Raw genomic sequence first — 27060 nt, forward strand, 5'->3', positions numbered from 1 at the left:
GTTCAAGAAGACTTCTTGTAAGAAATTGGGATTTTAATTGGGACTTAAAAACCAGAGAAATTCAGAGGTGAGGGAATGTTCTCCTGGGATACAGGGTATATCCAGGAAAATTCCAAGAGTTGATGAATAGATGCTCTTATTTCATGGAATAGCCATGGGGTCCCCCCGAAGACAGAACAATAGAACTGGGGAGACTGGGAGTATTTCATGGTGCTAAGAGCTAGGTACTTGTAGCTAACTGCAAGGATCATGGCAAGCTCCCTCTTCCTTGGAAGAGGTAGAGACTAGGAAGCTTAGGGAACAATGGTTCGAATTACTACAATCATGGACCTCTTGGCTGAACTTGGCCATGACTTTGAAATTGTGTCTCTCTAGGGCAAAGTGGAGGCAGAGTTGCATCTATTAACTGCTGAGGAGGCAGAGAAGAATCCTGTGGGATTAGCTCGAAATGAACCAGACCCCTTGGAGAAACCTAAGTAAGTTCACATTTCTTACCTTTGCTTTTCTCTTTTCTTTCAACTCTTCCCACCTCTGCATCCCTGTATCCCACCTATAGTAGAGAATTCCTGGATATACTACCTTTCCCCACAAAATTTTGTTTTCTACTCACTTTCTAGATGCTTTAATTCTATTAATATTCTGAGACTTCACAATGCTCCTGTCATAAAAGGTTCTAGGATAAATAATGGGGTGGAGAACAGGTTGGACGGAGTACTCATCTGATTCTAATTGGCCACTTACAGATCCTAAGCCAAGCCCCATTTGGTCACTATCTGGGTCCTGGTAGACTCAGATTGAATATAAATAGCAGTCATTTCTGTTTTGGCCAGAAATCCTGAGGGTTTCTTCATTCCTTTATTTAGATTTTTTTTTGGACTAGGGTAAAAGAGAAAATTTTGTCTCAATTGTTCCCTACCCTTAATCACTGAATGGGTGTGACCTCAAACTGAGACCTGGTGAAGACCTTAGCTTAAAAGGGCCAAGGTCTCCCACTGCATCCAGGGCCATCTCCAGTCATTTTGATCTGTATCTGGCCTCTGGAGGGGAAAGTGAGGCAGGTGACCTTGCACAGCCTTTCCTCACTTATTAAACCCAACTCATGTGCACATCATGGCATCATTTCTCTGAGATCATGGTCCTCTTCGACAATGGACAATAAACAACAACAATCATCTAGAACAATAGAGGAAAAGATCTGGAGTTGGTGGGCATGGGTTTGAATCCCAGATCTTGAATCCCTATCACTTGTTTGAACTTAAATCAAGTTACTTAATGCCTTTTGACCTCAGTTTTCTTATCTGTAAAATGAGGATGAAATCCTAAAGATCCCTCCCAGTTCTAATTATGAACTCATGATCCTAATTATTCATCTAATTATGATTTCATAATCCTAAGCTCAAGTAAGTCTTAGGGCCAGTTCCTAGAAGAGTGACCAGATCAGAAACCACCACCAGGGCCAAGTAAGTTCTGGGCAGTTCTTCCCTAAGTCCTCATTTCCCTATTTGTTCCTCTTTTACTCTAGGACTGACTCTCCACAAAATTCTCATCCTCCCTGCCCCTCTTTCAGCTCAGGTGCCCTCCTCAGGTGTTCCCTGTTCCTAATCTTTTCTTTCCCACTCCTCCCATTTCTCTAGACCTGATGTCAGGAAAGAAGCTAAAAAAACTCACTTTCCAATAAAAATGACTGACAAAGTTACAATTTGTTGTTTTTTCCAGGGAGCTATAAATTTTACCAAGTTTTGCCAAAATGAGCCTCTGCAGAATTCTAAGCCTCACCATAACTGGTTAAATAATAAAGATGTTTCCTCTTTACTCTCTCTCTCTCTTCATGCCCTCCCCTCTCCCTACATCCTTTCATCTCTTTGTTTCCTCTCCTCACCCCCAGCCGGCCGGACACGAGCTTCATCTGGTTTTTAAATCCTCTCAAGTCCGCCCGTTACTTCCTGTGGCACACGTATCGTTGGTTTCTGCTGAAGATCCTGCTGCTGCTGCTCCTCCTCCTCCTCATTGGTCTCTTTCTCTACTCTGTGCCCGGCTACCTGGTCAAGAAGATCATTGGTGCCTAAGCATCTGTAAATCCTCCATGGTACTTCTTGCCTCTGTCCCCTTCTCCAAAAACTCCACTGCTAAGAAGAGCTGGCCACCATCCCTCTTTTTCTTTCCTTCATCTCTTCCCTTCCCCTGTCTTTCCTTTTGGGAATAGTGGGAATTCTCCAAAGAAAGTTGTTAGCAGACTGGAACACAGAAAGGGAAAAGGGCCACCCAGGGACAATTAGCAAGTCCAAACAGAACCTAGAAATTAGGCTCCCAGCCTAGAATTTTTCTTTCTCTCTCTTAATTCCACCCACTCAAGCAGTTACATGTAAAATAATTTCTCACATTTGTTTTAAAAACTTTAAGTTCCAGATTCTCTCCCTTCCTCCCCGCCCCCAGCCTAGAATTTACTTCCTCTGTGATAAGTGCAATGAAATTCAATCTAAACATGTTATGTTTCTCTCATATTTAACTTCAACAAACTTCAACTTGGATTTATTAAGTACCTATTATGTACAAGGTACTTGAATTACAAAATCAAAACTATCCTTGCACTCAAGGAGCTTACAGTCTACATACTGTGTACAAGCAGCACACAGAAATCCAGTCATTTCAAGAGCATTAACCGGGGAGACCAGCATATAGCTGGCAGTACCTTCTAGTTTGAAGAAAGTTCTATAAGACAGACAGAGGTGAAAAGAGAGTGCATTCCAGACAGGAGGGGCCATGGGCACATAGGCAGAGTGGGAGATGGGAGATGGCACAGGTGTCTTATGCAGCTTGCTAAGTACCAGCAGTACAAATGTGAAAAACTATATAGTCCCTCCCTAGGAGGATAGGCCATGGATACAAATAATTATACAAGTTAGAATATAATTCAGTGAGTAGAAGTTGTCAAGCATCAGAAGACTAAGGGTTGGAAAGTGTGTGAGATATTTTCTCCTAGAAATTATCAATTAATCTGTGATTTTGAGAATGAAAAAGTCTGCAGCTAGTGATACAGAGAAATGATTCTGTTAGTCTACATGGGCAGGAGAGGGCAGATCAGGATTGGATAATGTCAAGCAGTGCCATCTGGAGTAATAAAAAGCAGTACTTTGAATTTATAGCATATGGACACCACTGTGTGTATAATATGTAATTTGGACTTTGCAACAACCTTGTGAGATAAGTGCTATCATTACCTGCTATTTAGGAGAAGAAAAAAAAAAAAAAAAAAGACTTAGTACCTTTCAAAGCCAGTCACACAACTGATTGTCTTTAAAGCATTACTTGAACCATTATCTTCCAGGTCCAGTGCTTCAGACATTAGAGCACATGGTCTCTCTCCAGAAATAGCAACAAATGGCCAAGTTACAAGAGCAGCTGGTTGAGTAAGGATGGATGGGCTACTCTGTTAAACATCAAAACTCACATCTTTTTCCTTCTCCCCAGCCGGCCAGATACTGCATTTGTCTGGTTCCTCAACCCTCTGAAGTCCATCAAGTACCTCATTTGCACCCGGTACAAGTGGCTTATTATCAAGATTGTGCTGGCTCTGCTGGGACTGCTCATGCTCGCCCTCTTTCTCTACAGCCTCCCTGGCTACATGGTCAAGAAGCTGCTGGGAGCCTGACTGCCCCCTCCACCTCTCCTAGGCCCAGCTGTGTCTGTGTTTGGAATTTCTGTGATTTGAACCATTTGTCTTCTCTCTTGAGAGCCCGTGGAGCAGCCCAGTAGCAAAATGGGCTCTGTGGGCTCCCCAGGAAGTCTTGTTTGGTCCCTACATTTCTCCTCCCGACTCCAGGGCTGCTGTTCCCCTCAACCCAACTCCAAGTGGCGAGACTGCCAGAGCAAGGGATGGTCTTAGTTAGGTGATACCTTTTCCCCCAAACACTTTGCCAAGGTCTAACTTGGTCACAGAAATCCCTAAGTGGGCTACAGCCTCCTAACCCTTCCCAGAGTCCAGTGTCCTGACCCAGAAAGTTTGCATAGCACTAACAGAGAATCATGGTAAGCCCTGAGCTGTAGGATGAAGGCACAAGAAGATTGCAAACCCCGAGAGACCGACACTCCCCCTTGCTCTCCACCCCGCATCATCCACTTCCAGGATCATGTTAGGTTTACAGTAGGAGCGCAGGGGACCTTTGTCCTCCAGAACTGGAACAGATGTCTCCCCCCTGCTCCCCATTCCCTCTGGTGACTACACTTGCCTTCGTTGTTCTTTGCTTTACTCTGGGGCTCGGGCAAGGCTGGCTTTCCCCATAAGGAGAAAATGAAAGGTTTCTCACTGTTTCCCATGGATATGCCCAGCTTTGCCAAGGATCCTCTGTGGATTCCAGGACCCAGCTCTCAATGGCATCTTTAACCATCCTCATGCGAGTCCCTGTCCCTGCCCACAGTTCAAGCTCCGTGGGGGCACCCGCCCTGCTGTCAGCGTGTCTGTGCACTTGACTCCTTTGGCCTTCCCTCCACCTGGGCCCACTAGGCTTGGAATGTGCCGAGAATGGCTTCAGCCCTGGTCCTCTGTCTCTCTCCAAGTCCTGCCCACTCTGACTCTCCCCGCTGTGCACAAAGCACTTCTCTCTGTTAGGGTTGTGTTCCTGCTCTGTTTTTCATCTTTGGATGTTGTTTTCTCTTTGAATTAAAAAAAACAAAACCAAGTATCAGAGCTGCCTGATTCCTGAGAGAGAAGAGGGGCTTGATGGGGCTGAGATAGTGGGGGCGGGGGTGAGCATTTATTGAGCACCTGCTCTGCATCAGGCAACACACTTAAGTGTTTTACAAATATCTCATTTGGCCTTTCACAACCCCCCTGGGAAGTAGATGCTATTATGGCCATTTTACAGTTGAGGAAACCAAGGCACAGATAAAGTGCTTTGCCAAGAGTCACACAACTAGTGTCTGAGGCTAGGCTTGAACCTGGGGCTTCCTTCTCCAGACCCAGAGCCCTATCCACACTGCCTACTACCTAGATGCCTCTGCATTCGGTGCAATGTGGGCCTTCTGAGTAAAACACACAACCGCCAAGCACTGCTGATGCTCCTTGTGAAGCATTGCTCCCTCAATGTCTCTCACTCCCTGCTGGCACTTGTTGCTGAGCCCCAACAATGCAGTCCAGAAGCTTTCCCCCCTTTTCTCTCCTGGCCTGGTGAAATTCTAACTGGCCCCTTCCTTCTCTAGCCAGATAAGACAACTTTTTTTTCTGCTTCAAATGAAACAAAATCAGGGTTTAAAAAAAAGTACTACAGAATTAAAGAAAAAGGATAGATCAAAATAAGGCATAAAACTTCCAAGAAGAAAGTTACGTGGTCATGAAAATGTGCTACTGTGGATCTCTTGGAGAGGCTTATTCAGGTAAATAGTAAGATAATGAAGAAATTGGGGGGCAGGAGAGGAGAGAGAGAAGAGGAGCAGCATGGAGAGTCTTGCCCGTCACTGGTTTTTTTCTAGATGGTATGCAGGAATAAAAAATCAGCAAAACACCCACCCTAGCGCCAAAGCCTTTAAGTTCCAGGGTTTTTTCACTTGTCCACTCTGCATATCAAAAGCCCTAACTCATGGCAGGTCACCTCTAGGAGGGTCAGAATTAAAAGCTAAAGGTTGGATCAATCACTTTTATCACCTATAAAAGGTAGCAAGTATCAACCCAACTATATGTATTTCAATGTGAGGGTAGAAAGGTTTGGGGGTGAGATGGAATGAATGAGTTCCAAATTATCCTTAATCTAAAAGATTTTAAATTTCCATGGCAAATCAGAACAGGACCTTAAGGCAAGACCTACAAAACTGCTCCAGAACCCCAGAATCACATGAACTGCCAAAACTCCCAGGGTTATCTGCACCAGACTTCCAGGGTTCTGTCACAAATGTATCTATGGGTCTGTGTTAGAACTGGGCTGGTCTCTCTGACACAATATCTCTGGACCTTTGTTAGAACTGGATTGGTCTCCAAGGGTAGGAAAAATAAAAAGGGTTAAGGTTGCTTTTACCCAGGGGCAAATGGTATTTATCTGTCAAAGGTTCCAGAAATTGATTCTCCCACACAGATGTAGGAGGCGGCTAAGATACAAGGTAGTGATCGATTTATGAAACTGGACTTTGCTTCTTTAAAGAGAGTCAGCCATGGTTTTTAAAGACTTTTATTGGAACTGCAACCTACTAATGCACTATGCACAGTGGCTTGCTTCAATATGCAACAAGATGCAAGGAAGAGCTGCGGAAAGTTTAAATACGAGCTCTGTGACTGTTCCCAGAGATGCAGGACCACAGTGCCAGCCCAGGATTCATCCACTGTACCCACTTGAGGCCCTGGACTTCTTACATCATGGGCACTTTTAACACCTGGGTAGGAGGGACTTGTAATTCAAGGTTTATCTGGAAGAAAAAAAAGGGAGGGGGAAACAAAAACTGTTTATCCTTAAGGGACTCTTGCCATTCCCATCTTGGGACTAAATGGTGCATTTCAGCTGGCCGGCATTACTTGGGCTATCTAGCACACACCCCAGCTCCTTCAGCCTCCATTTCTGTTGCTTAGACATTGGAAGGCCAAGTTTAGAAGCCCTTTAGGGCTTGATCATTCACCCTGACAAAGCTTTCTCTTTGGAAGAACGCACTCCTTTAGCTTTAGCTCCATCCCCATGTAGATTCTGTTTCCAGAAAAGTTGTGCCCCTTTCTTCCTGGAGTGCTTATTCCTCTTCCTCCTTGCCCTTCTCCTACCCCTTATAGGACATCCTGATGGAAAAATAACTCATACAAACCAGACAATGTCTGACGGAGACTGGATGGGCTAACCCAAACCTCCTAAGCCAGCACAGATGAAAGACGAATAGAAGTCTGCTGTGAGTGGGAAGGCTCCCCTTTGAGGGGTTGCTGTTCAAGCACGGCCTGGGCAATGATAGTCGTCCAAGAACGTGCTGCCTTTGGAAAGGTCCCTCTCACTAGAGCTCTACAAAGGGCAGCTGGGTGGGACAGTGGATAGAGCACGGTTCTGGAGTCAGAAAGACCCAGTTTCAAATCCAGCCTCAGACTCGAGCTGTGTGACTCCGTTTCCTCATCATACAGATAGTCCTTATGAACATTTGTGCATCTCACATTTCTTTTGGGCTAGTTCAGTTCTGCTTTGTCACAGAGCACAGCCCCTTCTCTGCTGAGGGCCTGCCATGCTGGCTGGTCCTGCGCCAGGGTCTCCCACGTCATACAATTCTTAAGAGAGACCTTGCCTGTGTATTGCCTTTTTTAAACACTGGTGAGAGTGCCTGCCCTATGTGAGCTCTCCATTGAGTGCCCAATCATCTGCAAACAAAAAAACAGGCCCCAGCCCTTCCTCCGAGTCACTTCTGGCTGGTGGCCTTTTCAAGGTGAAGAATTTGCCCTCAGTGGGGGAGTTGACTTTGAGGCCAGTTTGTCCCCATTGAAGGCATTTGACAACAAGGCTGAAAACAGGTTAAAAAATAATGGGAGCAAGCACACAACTGTGTTTCATTCCATTGGTGACTGGGAAAGCTCAAGAACATTGTCCATTAAAGGGACATCCTCACTACGTGGGGGACAGGGGGAGAGAAGGTAGTGACAACAAAGGGGACTGGGAAGAGTGGATAGGAAAGACCTATAGGAGGTGAAGCTAAAACCAAGAAGTCAGAGGCTCCGTGAGAGAGTGTCATGGTTCTCCCCCCCCCCCCCCCCCCCCCTCCGCTCCGCTTCTGCATGCTCCATCAGACCTGCAAGCCCCCTCCCCCAGAGCCTTCCTCCTGCTCAGGTTACACCTCCCCCACCGCCTGCATCCCTCCTCTGGCACCCTTGGCCCAGCTGTCTCCCCCATTGTTTCCCATTTTTGATCCCCATGCTCCTGCTTACCCTGGAATCAAGGTACTGTTGCAACAGCATCTGAAGCTCTCTGTTCTGCTGCTCAAGGAAGTCATTTTCATTCAGCAGTTTAGCCCGCTGGGTAAGGACTTCACTTTCTCAACAAAAAGGGAAAACTAGTTAATAGTTTGTTTAGCAACTAAATAGTGCAGTGAATAGAACATTATTCTCAGAGCCTGGAAGACTCAAATTCAAATTCAGCCTCAAGCACTTTTTAGAAGAGGGGGGCTAACAAATTACTTAATCTCTGCTGCCTCAGTTTCCTTATCTATAAAATGAGGATAATAATAATAATACCTCAGAAATTTTGGGAGGATCAAGATAATATCTGTAAAATACTCTGCAACATTCAATGCACTATATAAATGCTATTATTATTATTACTAATCTCTCCCCTAACAGAAATGGGTGGGCTTTATTTGGATAGCTTTCAAATCATGAGAGGGAGAGGGTTCTACTTAGAGGTAGAATTCCATCTCTTTAGTGCCTAGGACAGTGCATTTAGGGCCTCACTTGCTCCTGAAAGCCATAAACATAACTCAGCCACCACCATTCTGCCTTCCTAAACCAGAAAATTCAAAGACAAATGACATGTCACTTGCAAGGGATTTTGAGAGAAATAAGAAAACTGAAAAAGATGCAAGGAACTGAGCAAGTGCCATCTTCCACTGTACCACCAGAGGCTCCTCTTCCCACTTAAATGCAGCATTTTCATCCCAAACCTCTTTCAAACTAAAGAGCCAGCACATGTGATAAGTAGACTATGCACCTTCAGATCCAGATCTTAATGTCATTTTCCTCAAAGCTGGACAGTGCTAAGGTGTAGGGAGATTCCTTTCTTCATTCCCCATGGTACATGTACTCACTGGTATTTCTGGAGGGCATCAAATAGTGCGTCCCAAAGCTTCAGTCTATCCAGAGAGATGATTTGAACCAGGGATTCCCAGTATTCGGTGTCCTTTGAGCTGTCCCTTCTCTCTTTGCGTTTCACCACTTTTACTGGCATTGGATCCTCCCTGAAGGATAAAAAGAACTAGTTCCCAAACATGCCTACCTCATAGCACCCAGATCCTGAGTAATACCAAGCTCCTGTTCCTATAAAATCCTTTTAGTTCTAGCCACCTATAGCCTTTCATTCAAGCACATTACTGTGTAAGAAAGGAATTATGGGAGACAATGGACAATTCTTGGAGAATACTGCTTCTAACTTTTCCGGGTGTTAATGTACTTTTTCTTCCTACAAATAAATCATCGGTGTCCAGTTCACCAATTTGTTTTTTATTCAACCAGTTTTGTTGCTCATAGCCAAGGTGGCTGAATTGATTCCTAGATTGTCCAAGCTATAGACAACTGGCTGCCAGTCCTCCTGAAGGTTCCTTAGTGGTTGGTTGCACCCACAATCAGATGTTCATAACGAGCAAAAGGAAAAAAGGAAGACATTGTTAAATTTAAAACTCCAGTTTTAAATAGCAGTAGATTATTTCCTTCTCTTCCTTTCAGAGATTATCTAGGGATAAAAGGGGGAAATGGAGTCAGTCATGGAGATTCCTATAGACATTTTCTTTCATCCTTCATTTCCCTCTTCCTTTTAAAGTGCTGCTCATATTCTGACTCCCAGAACAATACATTCTTCCTCTTTTCCACAGGTTGCATTTCCAGGCATTAAAATCACCATTCCACCATGTGCTCTTCTTCACAAAGGTTTATAAGAATTGCTCTGGTCCTACCCATGAATGCTTTTTTTATTCAACATCTATAACTAGGTCCTGATTAATACAAATAATGAATCCCACAAAGTAACCTCATTCTTGGCATTTTCATTATACGTTTCCATTGGGATGGAACCAATTGCTACATTTTATATGTAACTTTGAATAACAGAAGTCCAAATATACAGATCTGAATAATGCAACCCACTTGACAGGTTTCATTATTCACACTGCCCTCTAATATTCCTGCTGTGTAGGCTGTAGCCAGATTTTCAACTTCAGGCACCTGCTTGAACTTCCTCCCATGACTCCGGCTCCTTTTTATTCTATTTCAAGACACCTGAGCCCACCTGAGTGTCTGCTGATGAATCACATAAGCCTCCAGGGCCTTAAGAACATCATTAGGATGAATGACTTCAGAATGGAGAATTTGTTGCGACCTGCCTTCACCTGGGACATTGCTTTCCTTTTTGATACTGTCTTCAGCCTCTGGAATTGTAGACAGGCCCTCTTGGTTCTGTAGATGATGGGACACAGTACCAAAAGGAAGATAGGATTGATATGATGAAATCAGTCTATAAGCAGAGGAAGACTATGGAAAGGAAGAAATACCAGTGAAAGAAGAGAGACTGTAGAGAGGAGGTTGGAGGGAGGGAAAAATATGTCTGTTAAATCAACTAGGTAAACTAAATAAAGCCAAAGTCAAGTTATCAGTTATTTTTACAGCATCAGTGAAGGTGGCTTAAGTGGTCCTTTCGACCACACCTCCACCCAGGTGACATTCATCCACAGCAAGTTCTCTGACATATGGCTTACATCGATCCAGGAAAATGTGAGCACCTGAAGCAAATTTTTATGGATCCTGGGCCAAATCCACCTTTACAAATGCCTCCAGAGCTTCTGAAAATCTCACAAGTTGTCAAAGCATCATGTCACCTTCCATGACATGTTGATGATGGCCATGATAAACTTGCCCAAATTTCAGTCTTGTCAACTAAAAGACAAGCAGCCAGTCTCATTAGTTGAGTGAAAAAAGGATAATTGATCTTAGCTCCAATTTACTACTGATACTAATGAACTTTTTTTCTTTAGCCAAGGCCAGTAATAAACTAAAAGGTTCTATCCAGGACTAAAAGGCAGCCTAGTATTGGCTATGAAGAGGTCAGTTTAGTAATTAGTTGGCCCAATAATGTTTAGAGGCACAGTTTCTTACATCTGGGCTCTTAGATCCTTTAAAAAAAAAAGAATTGATTTTGAAACTTTATGTTGGGCTCTTTGGCTATATGTGTATTATATATATATGCACATATTTATGTATATATAATAAACATAAAAAATCACATTGCCTTTCCTCAAAAGAATGGCTATAGGACAAATCAGATAGAGAACTAGAGGAGAACAAGGAACTTAATAGGGCAAGACAAAACAAGTTTTAAACCAAGTTTTGCCACTGCCTACTAGTAGGCCAAATGTATTTGGCAGATGGAGCTTGCATTTGTTCTCCTATGGAATGAGAATAACACCTGGTTGGAATTACTAAAGAAAAGCTAGCTCCTTTACAAAAAAGAGTGTGAGAAATGACTATATTTCCTACTTAGCTTAACAATCTATGGATGACGATTTTTCTTGTGCCGCAAAATAACTGTATGGACATGTACACATATGCTGTATTTAACGTATACTTTAACATATTTCACATGTACTGGTCTACCTGCCATTTAGGGGAGAGGGTAGAGGGAAGGAAGGGAAAAGTTGGAATAGAAGGTTTGCAAGGGTCAATGCTGAAAAATTATCTATGCATAGGTCTTGTAAATAAAAAGCTATAATAAAAATAAATAAATAGAAACAATCTATGGATGGAATACTGACCTGACCAAATTCACATCATCTCAGTAGAGATGACAAATCATTCCCCTTGTTTTCTGTTTCATCTTACCTGTGAAGAGGATTCTCTCTCAGCTTGGAATTCAAGAAAGAATTGCACCAGTGCATAAACATCATCTTCATTTTCAATCCCAAGAGCCTAAAGGGAAATTCAGCCAAAGAATTGTTTGAGGGTCCTGTCTGGATGCCAAGGAACACTGGCCAACTGACTCAATGCAAAGTTCACATCTTCCTCCCATAAACCACCAAACTCTAGCTGAGACCCCACAGTACTAAGTGACACTAAGAGAGGAAATAGTCTTTTCTTTCAAGGAATATACCAGGTCAGCTGGGATTGATTGCATTAACAAACACAAAACACAAAAATCTTTATGAAAAACATAAAGATTAATGCAATTAACATTAGCACTTAAAAAAATGAGTAAGCTTGGGAAGGACAAGGATAAAGATAAAAAGTAGTAAGCAGTCAGAGGCCATATGGTAGAGTGGGAAGAATACTGGACTTTGAGTCAGGAGACCTAGGATTGAGTCTTGCTCTACTACTAAGTGGCTATGCAACCTTGGGTCTCATCTCTATACCTCAGTTGCTTCATTTGTGAAAGGGAAAGAGTCAGTAAATGAAGTACTTTCTAAAGTCCCTTCCAGATTTAACATTCTGAAATTCATTATTCCTGGATTAACTAGAGAGGATTAACTACAAAACTATTTTGTAACTCTAGGGGAGGGGCAAGTCTAGAACAGAATTCCAGAGGATGTCACATGATGACTATTCTTCTCCTCCTCAAGGATCATAGGACTGGCCCAAATTACCTCGGAACACTCTGAACCTGGGGATCTGCCCTCCTAGGTTCGTTCTTTATGGATGTCAAGGGCAACATGGATCTAGTGGACAAATGGACAAAGACAGATAGTTGGGCTGGGCCAGCAGGATATATCTGAAATGGCACTGACAGTGATCAAAAAGAACAGAGGATGCAATGTCCAAAGGAATATATTTGAAGGAGGAGGTAGGGTCACAGTAGGAATATTAGAGATTGAGATGTGTGGAGAGGGGGTAGAAGAGTGGAGGATTAGGGTTCTTTGGGTCAATTAGTTGAGTACAAGGGAATAAAGGAGAAAGATTCCTTGGGGAGCCCTGAGAAGTCCCTGTAGCCACCTCTAACTCACTCCAGGGGCTACGAGGAATTCTGTTCCTCTGATTAAGGATTCTAGTTATTTTCAATAAACTCCCAAGAGTGCCTCAGAACTCACAGCAAAGATGGAGTCTAATTTCAGTAGACAGCTTTCATTTCTCTCCAGGGGACGGAGAAGCCTCAGCAATTTACTCTCTATAAGAAAACCCTGTGGGGGAAAAAATAAAAACATACCTGAAGTTTTGTTGTCAAAAACCAGGTTCTGCTCACTTCCACCTAATCGGCGAGGCAAGTTTCCAAGAAGTAGAACCACTAGGAAAGGAGTTGGGGAAGTTTGTCTACAGAGTGGTATGCCCTTTTCCAACCTCTTACCCCGAGGAATACTCCTCTGCTAGCTCAGCCTCCATATCATATCTCCTAACTGGAGGTGTTTCCAAGGTTTTGAACTGAGCTGTCTCAATGATTTTCTCAACTCCCATACATTGGCTTAGCTATCACTTCTATGAAGAGGATTCCCAGATCTTCACATCCAACCCCAATCTCTCCCCAGTGCTGCTTCTGGGCTTTCCCTTAATCATTGTTATTAAGTAACCTCTTCTCCTTTGAGGTTCCTTCCATCCATCCAAATTATCCAATCAAGGTTCCAGTCTGTCTGGAAAAGCCTTTTCTTAATCCTCATGCTCCTGGACTTCTCTGAAACCTTCAGCACTGTTGATCATGTTCTTGATATTCTTTTCTCTCTAGGTTTTTATGACACTTCTCTTCACTGCTTCTCCTCCTGACTGCTCCTCCTTTGTCATCTTTGTTGGACTTTCATCCTTGCCATGCAGTGGCTGACAAAGTAGGTATTTAATAAATTCTGGTTATCTGACTCCCTTGAGCTTCAATCTCATCACCAATTTCTCACTGGACATAGCAAACCTATGCCATATAGCATCTCTAACTCAACAGGTCTCAAACAGAATTCATTATTGTCCCCTCCAAAATCTACCCTTTTTCTAAGATCCCTATCGCTGTCAAAAGAATTATCAATTGGTTCAGGCCAGTCTCAATGGTCTTGTGATGAAGAGAGCCATCTGCATCTAGAGAGAGGTCTATAGAAACTGAGTGTGGATCACAATATAGTATTTTCACTCTTTTTGTTATTGTTTGCTTGCATTTTGTTTTTTGTCTCATTTTTTTGCTTTTTTGATCTGATTTTTCTTATGCAGCATGATGACTGTAGAAATGTATAAAAAATTGCACATATTTTAAGATATATTGGATTACTTGCCATCTAGGGGAGGGGTTGGGGGGAAAGGAGAGAAAAAATTTGAAACACAAGTTTTGCAACATTGAATGCTGAAAATTATTCATGCATATGTTTTGAAAATAAAAAGCTTTATGGAGCAGCTAGGTAGTGCAGTGGATAGAGCACCAGCCCTAAAGTCAGGAGGACCAGAGTTCAAATCTAGCCTCAGACATTTAATACTTCCTGACTGTGTGATCCTGGGCAAGTCATTTAACCCAAATTGCCTCAGCAAAAAAGAATAATAAAATAAAAAGCTTGAATTTAAAAAAAGAATCATCAATCTCCAAGGTTGGAGATTAACCTCACTGCCATCCTTAACTTCTCACTCTCATGCCACAAAGCCAACTCATAATATTGTTTTGCCCTCTACCACTCCTCATACACCCTTCCCCTTCCCTCAGTTTAACTGCCACCACCTTGGTTCAAGGTTCTCTCTTCACCTCTTCTTGCTTTTACTATCACAATAGCATTCTAATTACCTTGTCTCTCTGCCTCCAAAACATCCTTCAAACATGTGCCAAAGTAACATTCACTAAGTGTGAGTCAGATCATGTCCTTCCCCTAACTCAATAAACTCCAGTGGTTCTCCATTGCGTTTAGGATCAAACAGAAACTTTTCTATTTGGCTTGTAAAACCTTTCACCAGGCTTTTCTCAATCTGCCTTTCCACCTTCTTTATACATTCCCCTTCAGAGAGTCCATACTCCAGCCAAATGGGCCTTCTTTCTCCATATACAGGACTCTCTTTATACCATGACTTTACAGCAAATCAATCCTAGACTGTGTTCCCTCCTTGCCTCTCCATTCCTCTCCAGGCCATCCCACTGACGTGTAGATCTCTGTCTCACAGATTCCCTCCCTTCTTCAAAGTGCATCTAGCACCTTCTACACTTCTAAATAAAGCTTTTTCTGATCCCCCAACTACTAATTTCCCCCCCTTTTATTTAGGGATCATATCTATATAAGTTGTGTCATCTTCCCTACCTCATGCCCCATAGAATGTAAGCTCTGTTTCATTTTTTGTTTTTTTGTTTTTATTTTGGTTTTTTGTTTTGTTTTGTTTTGTTTTGTTTGGGGGGAATACTACAGAGGAATCCCAGTGAGTCTCAGGCATGCCTTTGTGTAAATTTATTTGCTGTGAACTTGAAATGCACTTCTAGCCATTCATAAACCTCAGGAGGCAACGGGAGGACTGGCCATTTTCCTGGTGCCTTGATGAATGAACAATCTTAATGGTAGCCTGCTTTTGCCTCAGAAACCTAGCTAGTTCCTACAGTAAAGGTAGTCCTTCTAAAGGAATAAACAAATATTCTCTTAATGGATCTCTTGTGATAAAACATCCTTGTGCCTGAGGGAAGAGGGAAGACTGTTCTATTTCAAGAATCATGTATCAGATGGGAATATTTGTCGTAGTGCCTTCCTTGTTCTCGGCCTATAAAAACCCCTTAATGAAAAGGGACTTTGATAACTCAGGAGGATTGGTACCACTTTGCCTAACACCATTTCCCACTTGAGACTCTGCTCAAGCTAGTTCTCCCAGCTGTTGGAATCCAGATATTGGAGCTTCCTTGAAGTGACGATGTATGTTGTATGTTGTCTATTGTCTGTTTCGTATATTGTCTTTGTGATCACTGTGTTTGCTAATTGTGCATTACTTTTATGCTATGTTTCTTCTTATATCTTGTTTAAATCCAAGTTCTCAGCAGTAACAAACTTCTGACTATGCCTGTTGAATGCAAACTCCAAACTTAGATTAATTCTACATTATGTATCCTTAGTGGCAAGGATAGTGCCTAGCACATAGTCAGTTCTTTAAAAAATACTGCTGATGGCTACACCCAGAGAAGGAACATGGGAAATGAATGTAAACTGTTTGCATTTTTGTTTTTCTTCCCAGGATATTTCTACCTTCTGAATCCAATTCTTCCAGTGCAACAAGAGAACTGTTCGGTTCTGCACACATATATTGTATCTAGAATATACTGTGACATATTTAACATGTATGAGACTGCCTGCCATCTGGGGGAGGGGGTGGAGGGAGGGAAGGGAAAAGTTGGAACAGAAGTGAGTGCAAGGATAATGATGTAAAAAAATTACCCATTATTCTGTCAATAAAAAAATTTTAAAAAATACTGCTGATTGATTCCAAGCAGCTCAGCTACAACCTATGAAGCTGCCAGCTCAGAAATGTCCAACAGGGGTACATAGCATCGCAGCAGCTACAGCTGTGGTGTTTTGTGTTACTGCCCTTTCTTCTCAGAAACAGCAGTAACTTTTTGGGAAACTGGCTCCAAACCTGGATTATATCTCTACTAAGCAAGGCAGTATTTGCTATCTCTCCTATAGATGACCCAGAGCTTTTCTATAAATTTGCTTTGTGAGTCAGGAGTCCATATTGACCTATTTGGCTTGGCTGGCTAGCAGAGGTGCTTCAGATCCCCCTGTCAGACCATTTTGTATCTAGGAAGAGAAGGGAAAAATCACAATACAGAGATAAAAACAAAAAATCCTGCTTCTTTCTAAGCAGGCTCCCAATTCTCCTCTATTTATGTATACTCTTAGGACAAACTCACCGACTCATCACACATAATCTCCAGGATTTGTTTGACAGTCTTTGCAGATAAATTTTTTGGGAGAGTCAGTCTAGATTTTTCTTCTTTCAACTTTGATTTTGTGCTTTCTTCTGCTTCCTCCTCTTCATCAGCAAAAGAGAATTAAGAGTAGATGAGGATAAGAGAAAGAGGGAGAAAGTAAAATAGTTTGGCCTTTTTTTTTTTTTTTTTTTTGCACCATCATCTTCCTACACTAAAAATGATGGTGATGGAGATGGTGATGATAGTGAACGTGATGATGATTGGCTTTTATGTAGAACTTTTAGATAGGACTCTATAGCCAGGAGTAGCTGATGCCTCCTCATACAGCCAGTTGTTAAATTTTCAGTGTGAGCATTTATACCCCAGAAATCAGAAAATGCTACAAATCAAGTCTTAATGTATTGTTTTGCTGATTGTCTGGACTTAAACAATGAAGAAAGCATTGATAATGTGGATTAAACTTTAAAATATGTCAAGAATACATTTTTTTCCCAGAGAGTTGGTTATTAAGTCAGAACACTCCTGTTTATACCCATTATCTTATTTGAACCTTACAACAAAAAACCCAGTGAGGTAGATTAATTATAGATGTTAGTACCCCCATTTTACAGATGGGGAAACTGAAACTTTAAAAACTAAGCAACTGGTTCTGGGATCAGAGAACTTGGGATTCAAATATCTCCTCTGACACATCAATCAGTTAGTTAATAAATATTTGTTAAATGCCTACTACGAAACATGCACTGTGCTAAGTGCTAAGTACACCTACTACATACGTTTCTTAAGTCTCACTGAGCCTCAGTTTTCACATCTGTAAAATAAGAGGATTTAACTGCATGGCCTCCAAAATCCATTCTGGGTCTAAATCTGTGATTCTCTGATCCATGGTTATTCATCTTTCTGACTCTAGGCCCAACACTCTATCTTGGTCTATCTCACTGCTTCAACTTAAAGAGTCATGGGATAGAGATTCCTCCCAAAAAAGAGACAGAGATAAAAAAAGGACGTCATCAAAGCACTTTTTTAAGTGTACAGAATTGTGGAAAACACAATCAGCTTTGAAACTATGTTGAGTTTATTATGGACTTTTTAAAAAATAAAAGCTATATGTAATAGAAATGTATAATTTCATATATAATTCTCTATTTCTCTGAATATGGAACTGTTCATGTTTATTGGTAAATAAAATTCAGAACAATAAAAAATAAAAATATTTGCCTAAAAAAATACACTTAATCAGACTTGTGATTTTCAATAATGTAGAAAATTCCATATAAGCAAACACCTGTTCTGTGGACTTAAGTTGGCCAGAGAACTGAGAAGTTAAGTGACTGAGTTACACAGACAGGTTGGACCCTCTGACCCTAGGAGTTAGCTTTCCATCTTGCTATATTAAACGGTAAGAGAAGTAGATGGAGATTAATATAGTTTCTTGCTTACCTGCCATAAGTAACAGTTCTTGGACTAACTCTGTAGCTGACTTCTTCTTGACCTGAGAAATAGGCCCCACATTATTCATGAACCAGTAATCAGGTCTGGTCCAGGGAAGCCCCAGCTGCTGTAACTGGATGATTTTGTCTGCCTCAAGGGCTCTTTCCATTAAAGCCTTTGCTTCGTCCTCATTTATTATCCAAATCTCATAAAACTGCTTGTCATTGATAATTGCAAAATGCCTGTGAAGGAAAAGTCATGGGATATATTGTGCTGACACGTCAGACTGACATGTTCAAGGACAAATGTGTACTGGTAAATGGTTAACAATGGGATCTCTAGGGGAGAGAAAGGAGGAGGAGAAGTATGAAATACACTTTTAGGTTTGATTTGCCTTACTAATACTATTTCCATTACTTTCTTAAGTCTAGACAATCAGCAAAATAATAAATCAAGCTCTGATTTTCATTTTGTTGATTTCTGAGGTATGAAGGCTAACAATGAAAATTTAACAATCAGCTCTCATTGCTATGAGCTGACTAGAGCATTCCTGCACAACAGATATTGATTGTAGTCAGGTAATCATGGCAATCACTAAGTCAATTAGCTCCTCATTTGTTAAATGCTAAACTGCTCCCTAAGAAGGGGGCAGGACCCACTGAAGGAAAAATAAGAAGGCTCAGAATGTTTGCATAACTTTCCAAAAACCTAGTGCAATCCTAGACAGGTTGATTTGAAGACTAAAAAACTTGTAACCACCTTGTCTCTTCAGAACTTCCCTCTCAGAGCCCAAATTCCTGAAGTACCTCATGGTTTTTTGCAAATCCCTGAATTGTGTCACAATGCGTTTGTAGTCTGCAGTCAGGGATATGTTTTCATCCTGGTATTGCTTTATCTGCTTTGTCATTTTCATTCTTAGATTGTTCAGCACATCATGCAACCTGCCCAGAGGAGAAAGAGATGAGATTGGAAGACATGAGGAGACACAATTCAAATTATTGACCTACATGAGCAGGAAGTGGGCCAGAAGTGGCAGAGGAAAGAAAGATTCAAACAACAGCTCCTCTCTGAAAGCATCTCCTGGGGACTAAAAAAAAAAAAAAAAATAAATAATAATCATGTTGACTTTTTTCAACTTAAATCATTAACATCCAGGATTTAGCCTTGGCTCTAAGAAAAATGAAACCATTCTTGTCTTCAAAGAGCTTACCCCTATTGGGAGGATGAGAGGTAGCATAATACAATGGAAATTGCACTGAACTTTGAGCTCACAAAGGTCTGGGTTTGAATTCTGGCTTTGGCAAGTCACACTCCTCACAATAGCTATTCCAAACTTTCTCTCTTGAAGCCTCCTAGACCAACCCCATCCCATTCTTCACAGCAGAGGACCTCCTCATATTCCACTGAGAAAAAAAGAGGCTATGCACTATTAAATTCCCAGCACCATGTAAGCTACTTGAACATATTCCCTTACTTTCTAGTTCTTTACCCCAACAGCTGATGAAAAGGTGATCCTTTTCTTCACCAAGGTGAATCCTCTCTACATGAACTTTTGTTTCTATTCCCTAGAACTCTTTCCCTTAATCATTCTCCCTTCTGTAATGTTCAGTCTCTAAGAGCTTTTTATATTCCTTCCCCATTGTATTTCTCTTCCCCATATATTCCATTTTTCTTTTGTTTTGTTTTTGTTTTTTTTATTCCTTTTAAACTTAAATATAAAATGAAAAAAGAAAAGATTTCTATGCACACAACAGAACATGAGAGGATTCACTTTAAAAGAATAAATTTCCACTTCACAAAAACCTACATAATAAATCCTACATGTGGTTTTCAAAGAAATCTAGTTTTTCTGTGTTTCCTTCTAAGTTCTTTTTTGTTTGCTATTATATACTTTTTGGTCTTTCTCCCCCAACCCCCACCTCCACCATGCTTTTGCTTCAGAGAAGGCTACAATTAAATGTGAATATATATAAATATGCATATATATAAACATGCATATATAGATATAAATATACATACATATACATTTATGTAAGACCATACTTTGCATATTTCTATTAGTTCTTTCTCTGGAGGTGGATAGCATCTTCCTTCATAGATCCAAGTCTTGTTTTTCTAAATCAATCAGCTCATCATTTCTTATGTCAAAGCAATATTCCAATAATATATCGTGACTTGTTTAACCATTCACTAATTGAAAATATCTATCATTTTAGGCAATATGATGGGTATAAAATGATATCTCAAAGTTATTTTAATGTGCATTTCTCTAATCAATAATGAATTAAAACTTTTCTGATATAATTATATATAGTCTTGATTTCTTCATCAAAAACTATTCATATTCTTTTAACTATTCATCAATTGGACATTCTTTTTTAAAAAATAAGTTTTTATTTATGTCTTTGTTTTTTATATCACTATAGTTTCAGCATCTCTTTTATCCCATGTAACAAATAGTATTTTTGAAGACAAAAAGAAAAAAAGAAAAGAAAAAGGGATATATATATGAACAGTACATTTAAAAAAGTCTGAAAGTATGTGTACAACCACTTGTAGACCCCCCACTTCTGCAAAGCAATGGAATGAGGGTGTCTTTTCATAGGTCTTCTTTTCAAGCTATGTTTATCCTTTTTAATTTTGCAATATTCATTTTAATCCTTTTTTGTGGTGTGCACATTTTTGGTCTTATATCTTGTTTTCTTGGCTCTTTTTACTTCCCTCTTCACCAATTAGTTTATGGAGATTTCCCACCATTTTTTGTTTTCATCACATTTATCATTTCTTAAAACACAGTAATATAGAAAATTGAGTAAAACTGAATAGTTATGAAATATGAATGTAATGGAATATTATTGTTCTATAAGAAATGATGAGCAGGATGATTTCAGAAAAGCCTGGGGAGACTTACATGAACAAATGCTAAGTGAAGTGAGTAAAACCAAGAGAACATTGTATACAGCAACAAGATTATGTAATAATCAACTATGATGAACTTAGCACTTTTCAACAATGAAGTGATTCAGGCCAAATCCAATAGACTTTGGAGGAGATGGAGAAAACCATCTGCATCTAGAAGGAGGACTATGGGGATTAATTTGGATCACAACATAGTATTTTCATCTTTTCTGCTTTTGTTGTTTGCTTGCTTGGTTTTTTTCCTCATTTTTTCCCCTTTTGATCTGATTTTTCCTGTATAGCATGATAAATGTGGAAGTATGTTTAGAAGAATTGCTCATGTTAACCTCTTTTGGATTATTTGCCAACTAAGGAAGTGGGGAAGTAGAGAGAGAGAGAAAAATTTGGAATATAAGGTTTTGCAAAGGTGAATGTTGAAAACTATCTTTGCATGTACTTTGAAAAATAAAAAGCCATTATTATTTTTAACACACACACACACGCACACACACACACACACACACACACAGAGAGAGTAATAGTTCAGTGTCTGCCTCCCAGGATGATCTTGGAGACTTCAAGATACTTGTTGGTACCCTGGCCTCCCAATTCATCATCACCTTTAAATCCTGTAACCTAGAGATTAATCCCAATTTCACCATCCATAGAAAAGGTTATACTTGAGATCTCACTTTCACTCAGAACTGCCAATTCCAGTATTCTAAATGCTAACATTCCCTTCTCTTACCTCCATCCCCTGACCTTTCATTTTTCTCTCTGCTTCACTTTACTTAAACTCAGGATCATGTCCCTGGGACCACAGACCTGATAGATAAGCGTTTACCTTATCTTGACCATAACAAGGTCACTTCCCAGCTATGTCTAAACTATTTCCAATATGTACATTCAATACCCTTTTTCTCCCTCTTTCTAATCCTAGATCCCCAAGACATGCCGCCTTCCCCTATTAAAATATAAACTTTTGAAGAAAGGGGTTGTCTTACTTTTGTACTTGCATCCTAAGTGCTTGGTCAAGAATAAGCACTTAATAAATGCCTTCTTATTCATTTATTCTTCACCAAAACCTTCAGTCTCTTTATCTTTATTTTACCTCTACTCTGATTTGACTCTCCTCTCTTCAATGTCTTACTTTCACAGATGATTAGCTTAATTATGCTGCCTTTCACCTTTGATTTCCTTACCCTTTACCTTTCATACCTTGCCAATCTTTGATTCTGAATCACCCATGCAATCCACCTTCTCCTGCTATACTTGAGTGGTTGAGTACTGTGGCAATTATACTACTATGCCAACTGGGTCCCTATAATTCATTTCATTAAGGCTCAACTAGACTCAACAATAATACTTTTTAGTTTTTCCTTGAATCTCTATCTCATTCTTGCTATTAAAGCTCTAAAGCTTTTCTTCCCCCACACCCAAAAACCTGACCCATCATTTTTTCTCTCAGAAAATGTCCTTAAGTTTGTACTTTGCTGAGAAAATAGAGGTACTGGCCATGAGCTCTGTCTTCCTTCTCTCCTTCTCCCTTTCTCCCCATCTTAGAACCCGTCTATGTGTTCCCAAACCTTCCTCAATTTTAATCTTGTTATTTTGTCAAAGCTGCCCTCTCTGTTTAAGCCTAACCTCTCCCCTTCCTTCCAACAGCTTGCTCCATTAATCCATATCTTTCATTTTCAGTTTGTCCTTTTCTATTACTGCCTGACTTACTGTTGTCAACAAACATGATCAGATCTATTTCTCTTTTAAAACCTTCACTTGACCTTGCCCCACACACCCAAGCTATTACCTTGTAGAAAGGAAGAATGGAAAGATGGAAGAAAGGAAGAGAGGGAGGGAAAGAGAAAGGGAGGGAGAGAGGGAAGGAAGGAAGGAAGGGAGGAAGGGAGGGAGGAAGGAAGGAAGGAAGGGAGGGAGGGAGTGAAAAAGAAATGAAAAAAGGGAGGGAAGAAGAAGAGAAGGTAGGGAGAAGTCAAAGTGTTAAATGTGGCAGAGAAGCAAAGGAGGAGAGACCCCCTAAGAAAGATAACACCACTTTAACTTACCGATTGATCCTTCTTTTCTGCTGGGATTTAATGATTGTGTTCTCTTCATCTCTTTTCTTCAGCACTTGGAAATTGTACTCTAGTTTTTCCTGATTTAGCTGATAAGTTGCTTTCATCTGCTGAAGCTGTTGCTCTAGAATCTGTTTAAAAAACCAAACACATTCTAGGATGCTACTGAGTTTGCAGAAGGCAGGAGAGGGGAGAAGCAACCCTGTAAGAGCTAACAGAAGGATGCTTTCAGCTATGAGTAGCTTCCTCCAGATTCTTAGAAAAGCTAGTACTATGGATACTAATCTCCACATAATGTTTACATTTTTCATTAGTATGTTACAAAGGAACCTACCATCAAAGCACAATTCCCTCTGGCACACAAGAGGAGACTGCTCACAGATACTACAGCTCAGCCAGAAATTCCCACTGTCATTCAGAGAAGGGGTTCTTGCAAACAAGAACTTGTGAAAGTCCCTTTCTGAGGTTTCAGAATGTTGAGCTTTCTGTGACTTAATGGCAGTTTTGGCCTTTATCAAAGGTTATTCTCTTTAAACCCTAACCCTAAAGGTATAGCAATCTGTTTTCCTACACATCTCTACCAAGGATATGCTGGAGCCAGCTTGAATTGGGCTGGGGGTCAGAGAGGAAAACCTGAGTTCAAACAGTAGCTATATGATCCTGGGAAAATCCCTTTACCTCTGCCTGCCTGTTTCCTTATCTATAAAATGGGAATAATAATAGCACTTCCCCCTTCCAACCCAGGGTTGTTTTGAGGATCAAATGAGATATTTCGAAAGTGGCACAGTTCCTAGCAAATAGTAGATGCTATGTAAATGTAAACTATAATAATTATCATTATAATTACAAGCTTAAATTTGTTAAATTTCCAGTGTGAACATGTACACTTCAAAAACCAGCAAATGCTATATAAATCAGTACTTCTTTTGTTGATTTTCCAGAGTCTAGACTTAAAGTACTAAGTGAAAAATATTAATAAGACAAATGAAACTTAAGTGTTGTGCCTTTGAGAGAGCCTGTTGATAAACATTTACCAGCATATCCCAGATATGTACAAAATACAAAGCAAATAAAAGTTAACATGAGAGGTAAAAGCACCTACAAGCAGGAGACAGCAGGAAAGGCAGAATATTGAGCCATCTTAAAGAAAACAGAAAGCTGCTACAAAAGATTGGATTTAGAGAACTCCAAAAGTTTGAAATCTACCTCGGACACTTATTAATTGTGTGACCCTGAGTTTCCTTCTTCTGCAGAATGAGAAGTACACCAGCATCTACTTCCTAGGGTTGTGAGGACCAGCTGAGCTGATCAGTATGTAAAATGTTTTGCAAATTGTAAAATATTATATAAATGCTAGCTGTTATTAAAACTTTTACTTTACTAAGCTTAAAATTAGGTATTTTACTTTCTCAAATCCATATTTATTAATAGTTACTACATTACTAGCTCACAGAACAATGAGTATGGATGTTATATTATCAGCTTGTTACATTGCTTATATTACTAGTTACTTATATTATTGATTATATCATTAGCCCAAAAATGAAGATTGGCTATGGAGGTACATTCTAATTTGGGACTTTCCATTTTTTTCTAAATCAGCCAAACAGAGAACTGAGATATGGCTACCCAAGCAGGTCTCACAGTCATGATCTTTCTTCTACTCCCACTCCCACCCCAAAAAAAGGATACAGCTGAACAAGTTACAACCTTACATGTAGTTTGAGAAGACAAAGGATAAATCCAAATTGGGTCAAATTTGAAAGATGAATGGGGGAGAGAGAACTATTGGCATAGGATATTGATAAAGGTATAGTTATTAATCAGAGTACAATAACCAAGCAATAAGTGGAGCATTTTGGGAATAATTACTGCAAACTAAGTAGGTGCTCACCATTGTCCTGACTAATTAGTGCATTTTTCCCATGAGAATACATTTCCCCAAGATTTCTTCAGATGAGCAACAGTGAATCCACATAAGTGACAACATTCACTCTAGAAGCACAACAAAATAAGACCTATTTTGGGTTCTGATTTCCCATTAATCACAACTACAATCATCATGAATAGACAGAATCCACAGCAGCCAAAGTGGCAGGACACTTTATTATGGGGCCTCTATTGGACACTGATGATTATCTGCATAAATCCCCAAGTTGGTCAAAAAAAATCACAACTTTCTGCATAACCCAGTCCTGAATTGCCATACCTCTTTGGTCCCACCAAGTATTATTCCCCACAATTAAGCCACAAAAGAGACTTATATGAGAGATTTATCAAGAGAACTTCAGTTGACCTATTTTCTAAATCTACATTTGCGATTGGATCATGTGTAGATTTTTTTTGCTGGGTTGTATTTTATATCCATGGTTTTTCATGTGAATTTATGTCATCAGGCATTCTTCCTTCTTGTACTCATGTAATTGCCTTTTCTCAAATTCAGGACTCATTTCTCTCTATTGAATTTCATCTTGCTGGTTTCAGATGTTTCAGCTCACAGAGAGTTTTTGAATGCTGATGCTATCACCCTGGGCATGAACGAGCTTTGCTGGCTGGGTTAAGTCCAGCTCTTTAGAAGAGGATATGGGTCCTGTTGTTAATAAAATACTCGCTAAATCCATTTCTTACCATCCCCCAACTCCCTTCCCTGACATATTACAGGGGATCAGTAGATAATTAGCAATCCGTCCTCCAGCTTCCCTCTCTGTGCTCCTCTACAGAGAAAGGCTGAATGGGCCTTGGTTTCCCTCCCCTCTGGCCTAACCTGCACATCCAGCTCCAGCTTGATCTTGATGGAGTTGTACTCTTCTGAGTCCCGAATTCTCTGTTGATTTAACTGCTTCTCATAATCCTCTACCCTCTTCATGCGCATTATCAGATACTCCAGCTGGGGTCAAAAGAAGGCAACAAAAAAAGTCTAACAATCGTTAACTTTTCCAATACTTTACTAGAAATGACCTGAACAAAGGCCAAAAAGAATTTACTATTTCACACAATTTTTGCAGGAAATGTAACCAGAATCAGAAACACCCTCCCTACCACCCTCTGTTTTGGAGAGGGGGTGCACCATCCTACAGGGAGCACCAGATATGACATCAGGGCCCCCAAGTTAAAATTCCAGTGCTTATTTCCTAGCTGTGCTGTTCACCTTTCTGAATCTGCTTTATTCTCTGAAAAATGGGATTATAATTCTTGCATTCGCCACTTCATTGACTTGTCACAAGAAGAATATTTTATGACCCTCTGAGCACATGTTGAGTTACACTGTAGGCTTGAGGAAGCTGCCCTCATTCCATTAGTTCTTATTCCTTAAACACAGGGCAACACTGTCTCAAGTTCAAATGTCTAATTTTGATTCTAGATGAAGCCCTATGTAGTCTATACACCATTTCCTCTTCCTTTACATCTGTGAAATGAAACGGGAAATACTAACCTGGGCTTCTCAAAAATGTATGACTTCTTAGTCACGTCCATTACCTTAAAATGCCAGCTTTGCCTCAAGTACATTCATGGCCAGCATGAACAGCTGAGTGTTGGGTAAAAAACAGCAGAAAATGGCCATATAGGCAAGAGTGGACTCAGAGGGCTGAGCACTACACAGAGCACTACAGTCCTTACCACCAGGGAGCAGGCTAACTAATGCCCCACCTCATGGGGAAGGGAACTAAGGGACATCACGGTCAAATTAGTCAGTCAAGAATCAAGCTCTTGCTAAGTGCTCACTGTGAGCCAGGCACTGTGCTAACCGCAAGAGACACAAAAGCAAAAGCACTGCTCTCTGCAGTTGAAGAATGCACACTCTAATGGGGGAGGGCAGCATGCAAATTACCATATACAACATGACCATCATATCCAAGAGCCTAAAGAGTTGATGAGATTCAAAGAGCATCCATATTGCTCGAGAGACCCCAGGCGTCCCTTGTTCATTCTCCCCTTCCTTCATCCTTTACCTCCTTGGCATTGTGAATATGCATCTCACGTTCCCATTTCTTCTTATTGCCAGTCAGCAGTTCTTCTCGCTCAAGCTCAAATGCTTTCTGTAACCAAAAGAGGGCCAGTGTCTTAAGCCTGCTTTGGGCTGGGCATGAGCTCCATCATTTGGGGAACAATCTTTTTCACTGCTTACAAAGACTGCTCCTCCTCCTCCTCTACACAAAGTGCAAGGCCCG

General features: G+C 40.6%; 2 protein-coding genes across 3 annotated transcripts in view; one reads left to right on the forward strand and one right to left on the reverse strand.

The window, feature by feature from the left end:
- The window catches only part of OTOF (otoferlin), a 165403-nt gene extending 160732 nt beyond the window's left edge, over positions 1–4671 (forward strand). The window contains exons 45-46 of the mRNA XM_012547421.2: positions 376–476; positions 3469–4671. Coding sequence (XP_012402875.1) covers positions 376–476; positions 3469–3649 — 282 coding nt within the window. The 3' untranslated portion in view covers positions 3650–4671. The remainder of the gene's footprint in view (positions 1–375; positions 477–3468) is intronic.
- Positions 4672–6139: 1468 nt separating this feature from the next.
- Positions 6140–27060, reverse strand: part of DRC1 (dynein regulatory complex subunit 1) — a 43336-nt gene continuing 22415 nt past the window's right edge. Inside the window, exons 7-18 of one of the 2 annotated variants that reach the window (XM_003767101.4) lie at positions 26842–26928; positions 25656–25778; positions 22883–23022; positions 18728–18862; positions 17931–18163; positions 16470–16591; positions 12724–12813; positions 11525–11611; positions 9939–10105; positions 8746–8895; positions 7871–7973; positions 6140–6390 (exon numbers count right to left, since the gene is read on the reverse strand). In XM_003767101.4, coding sequence (XP_003767149.1) covers positions 6334–6390; positions 7871–7973; positions 8746–8895; positions 9939–10105; positions 11525–11611; positions 12724–12813; positions 16470–16591; positions 17931–18163; positions 18728–18862; positions 22883–23022; positions 25656–25778; positions 26842–26928 — 1494 coding nt within the window. In that variant the 3' untranslated portion in view covers positions 6140–6333. Of the gene's footprint in view, positions 6391–7870; positions 7978–8745; positions 8896–9938; positions 10106–11524; positions 11612–12723; positions 12814–16469; positions 16592–17930; positions 18164–18727; positions 18863–22882; positions 23023–25655; positions 25779–26841; positions 26929–27060 lie in introns of those variants that run through there. The other variant, XM_031951413.1, reaches the window with a different exon arrangement.

The sequence above is a fragment of the Sarcophilus harrisii genome, chromosome 2 (assembly GCF_902635505.1).
Source record: "Sarcophilus harrisii chromosome 2, mSarHar1.11, whole genome shotgun sequence".
Taxonomy (NCBI): domain Eukaryota; kingdom Metazoa; phylum Chordata; class Mammalia; order Dasyuromorphia; family Dasyuridae; genus Sarcophilus; species Sarcophilus harrisii.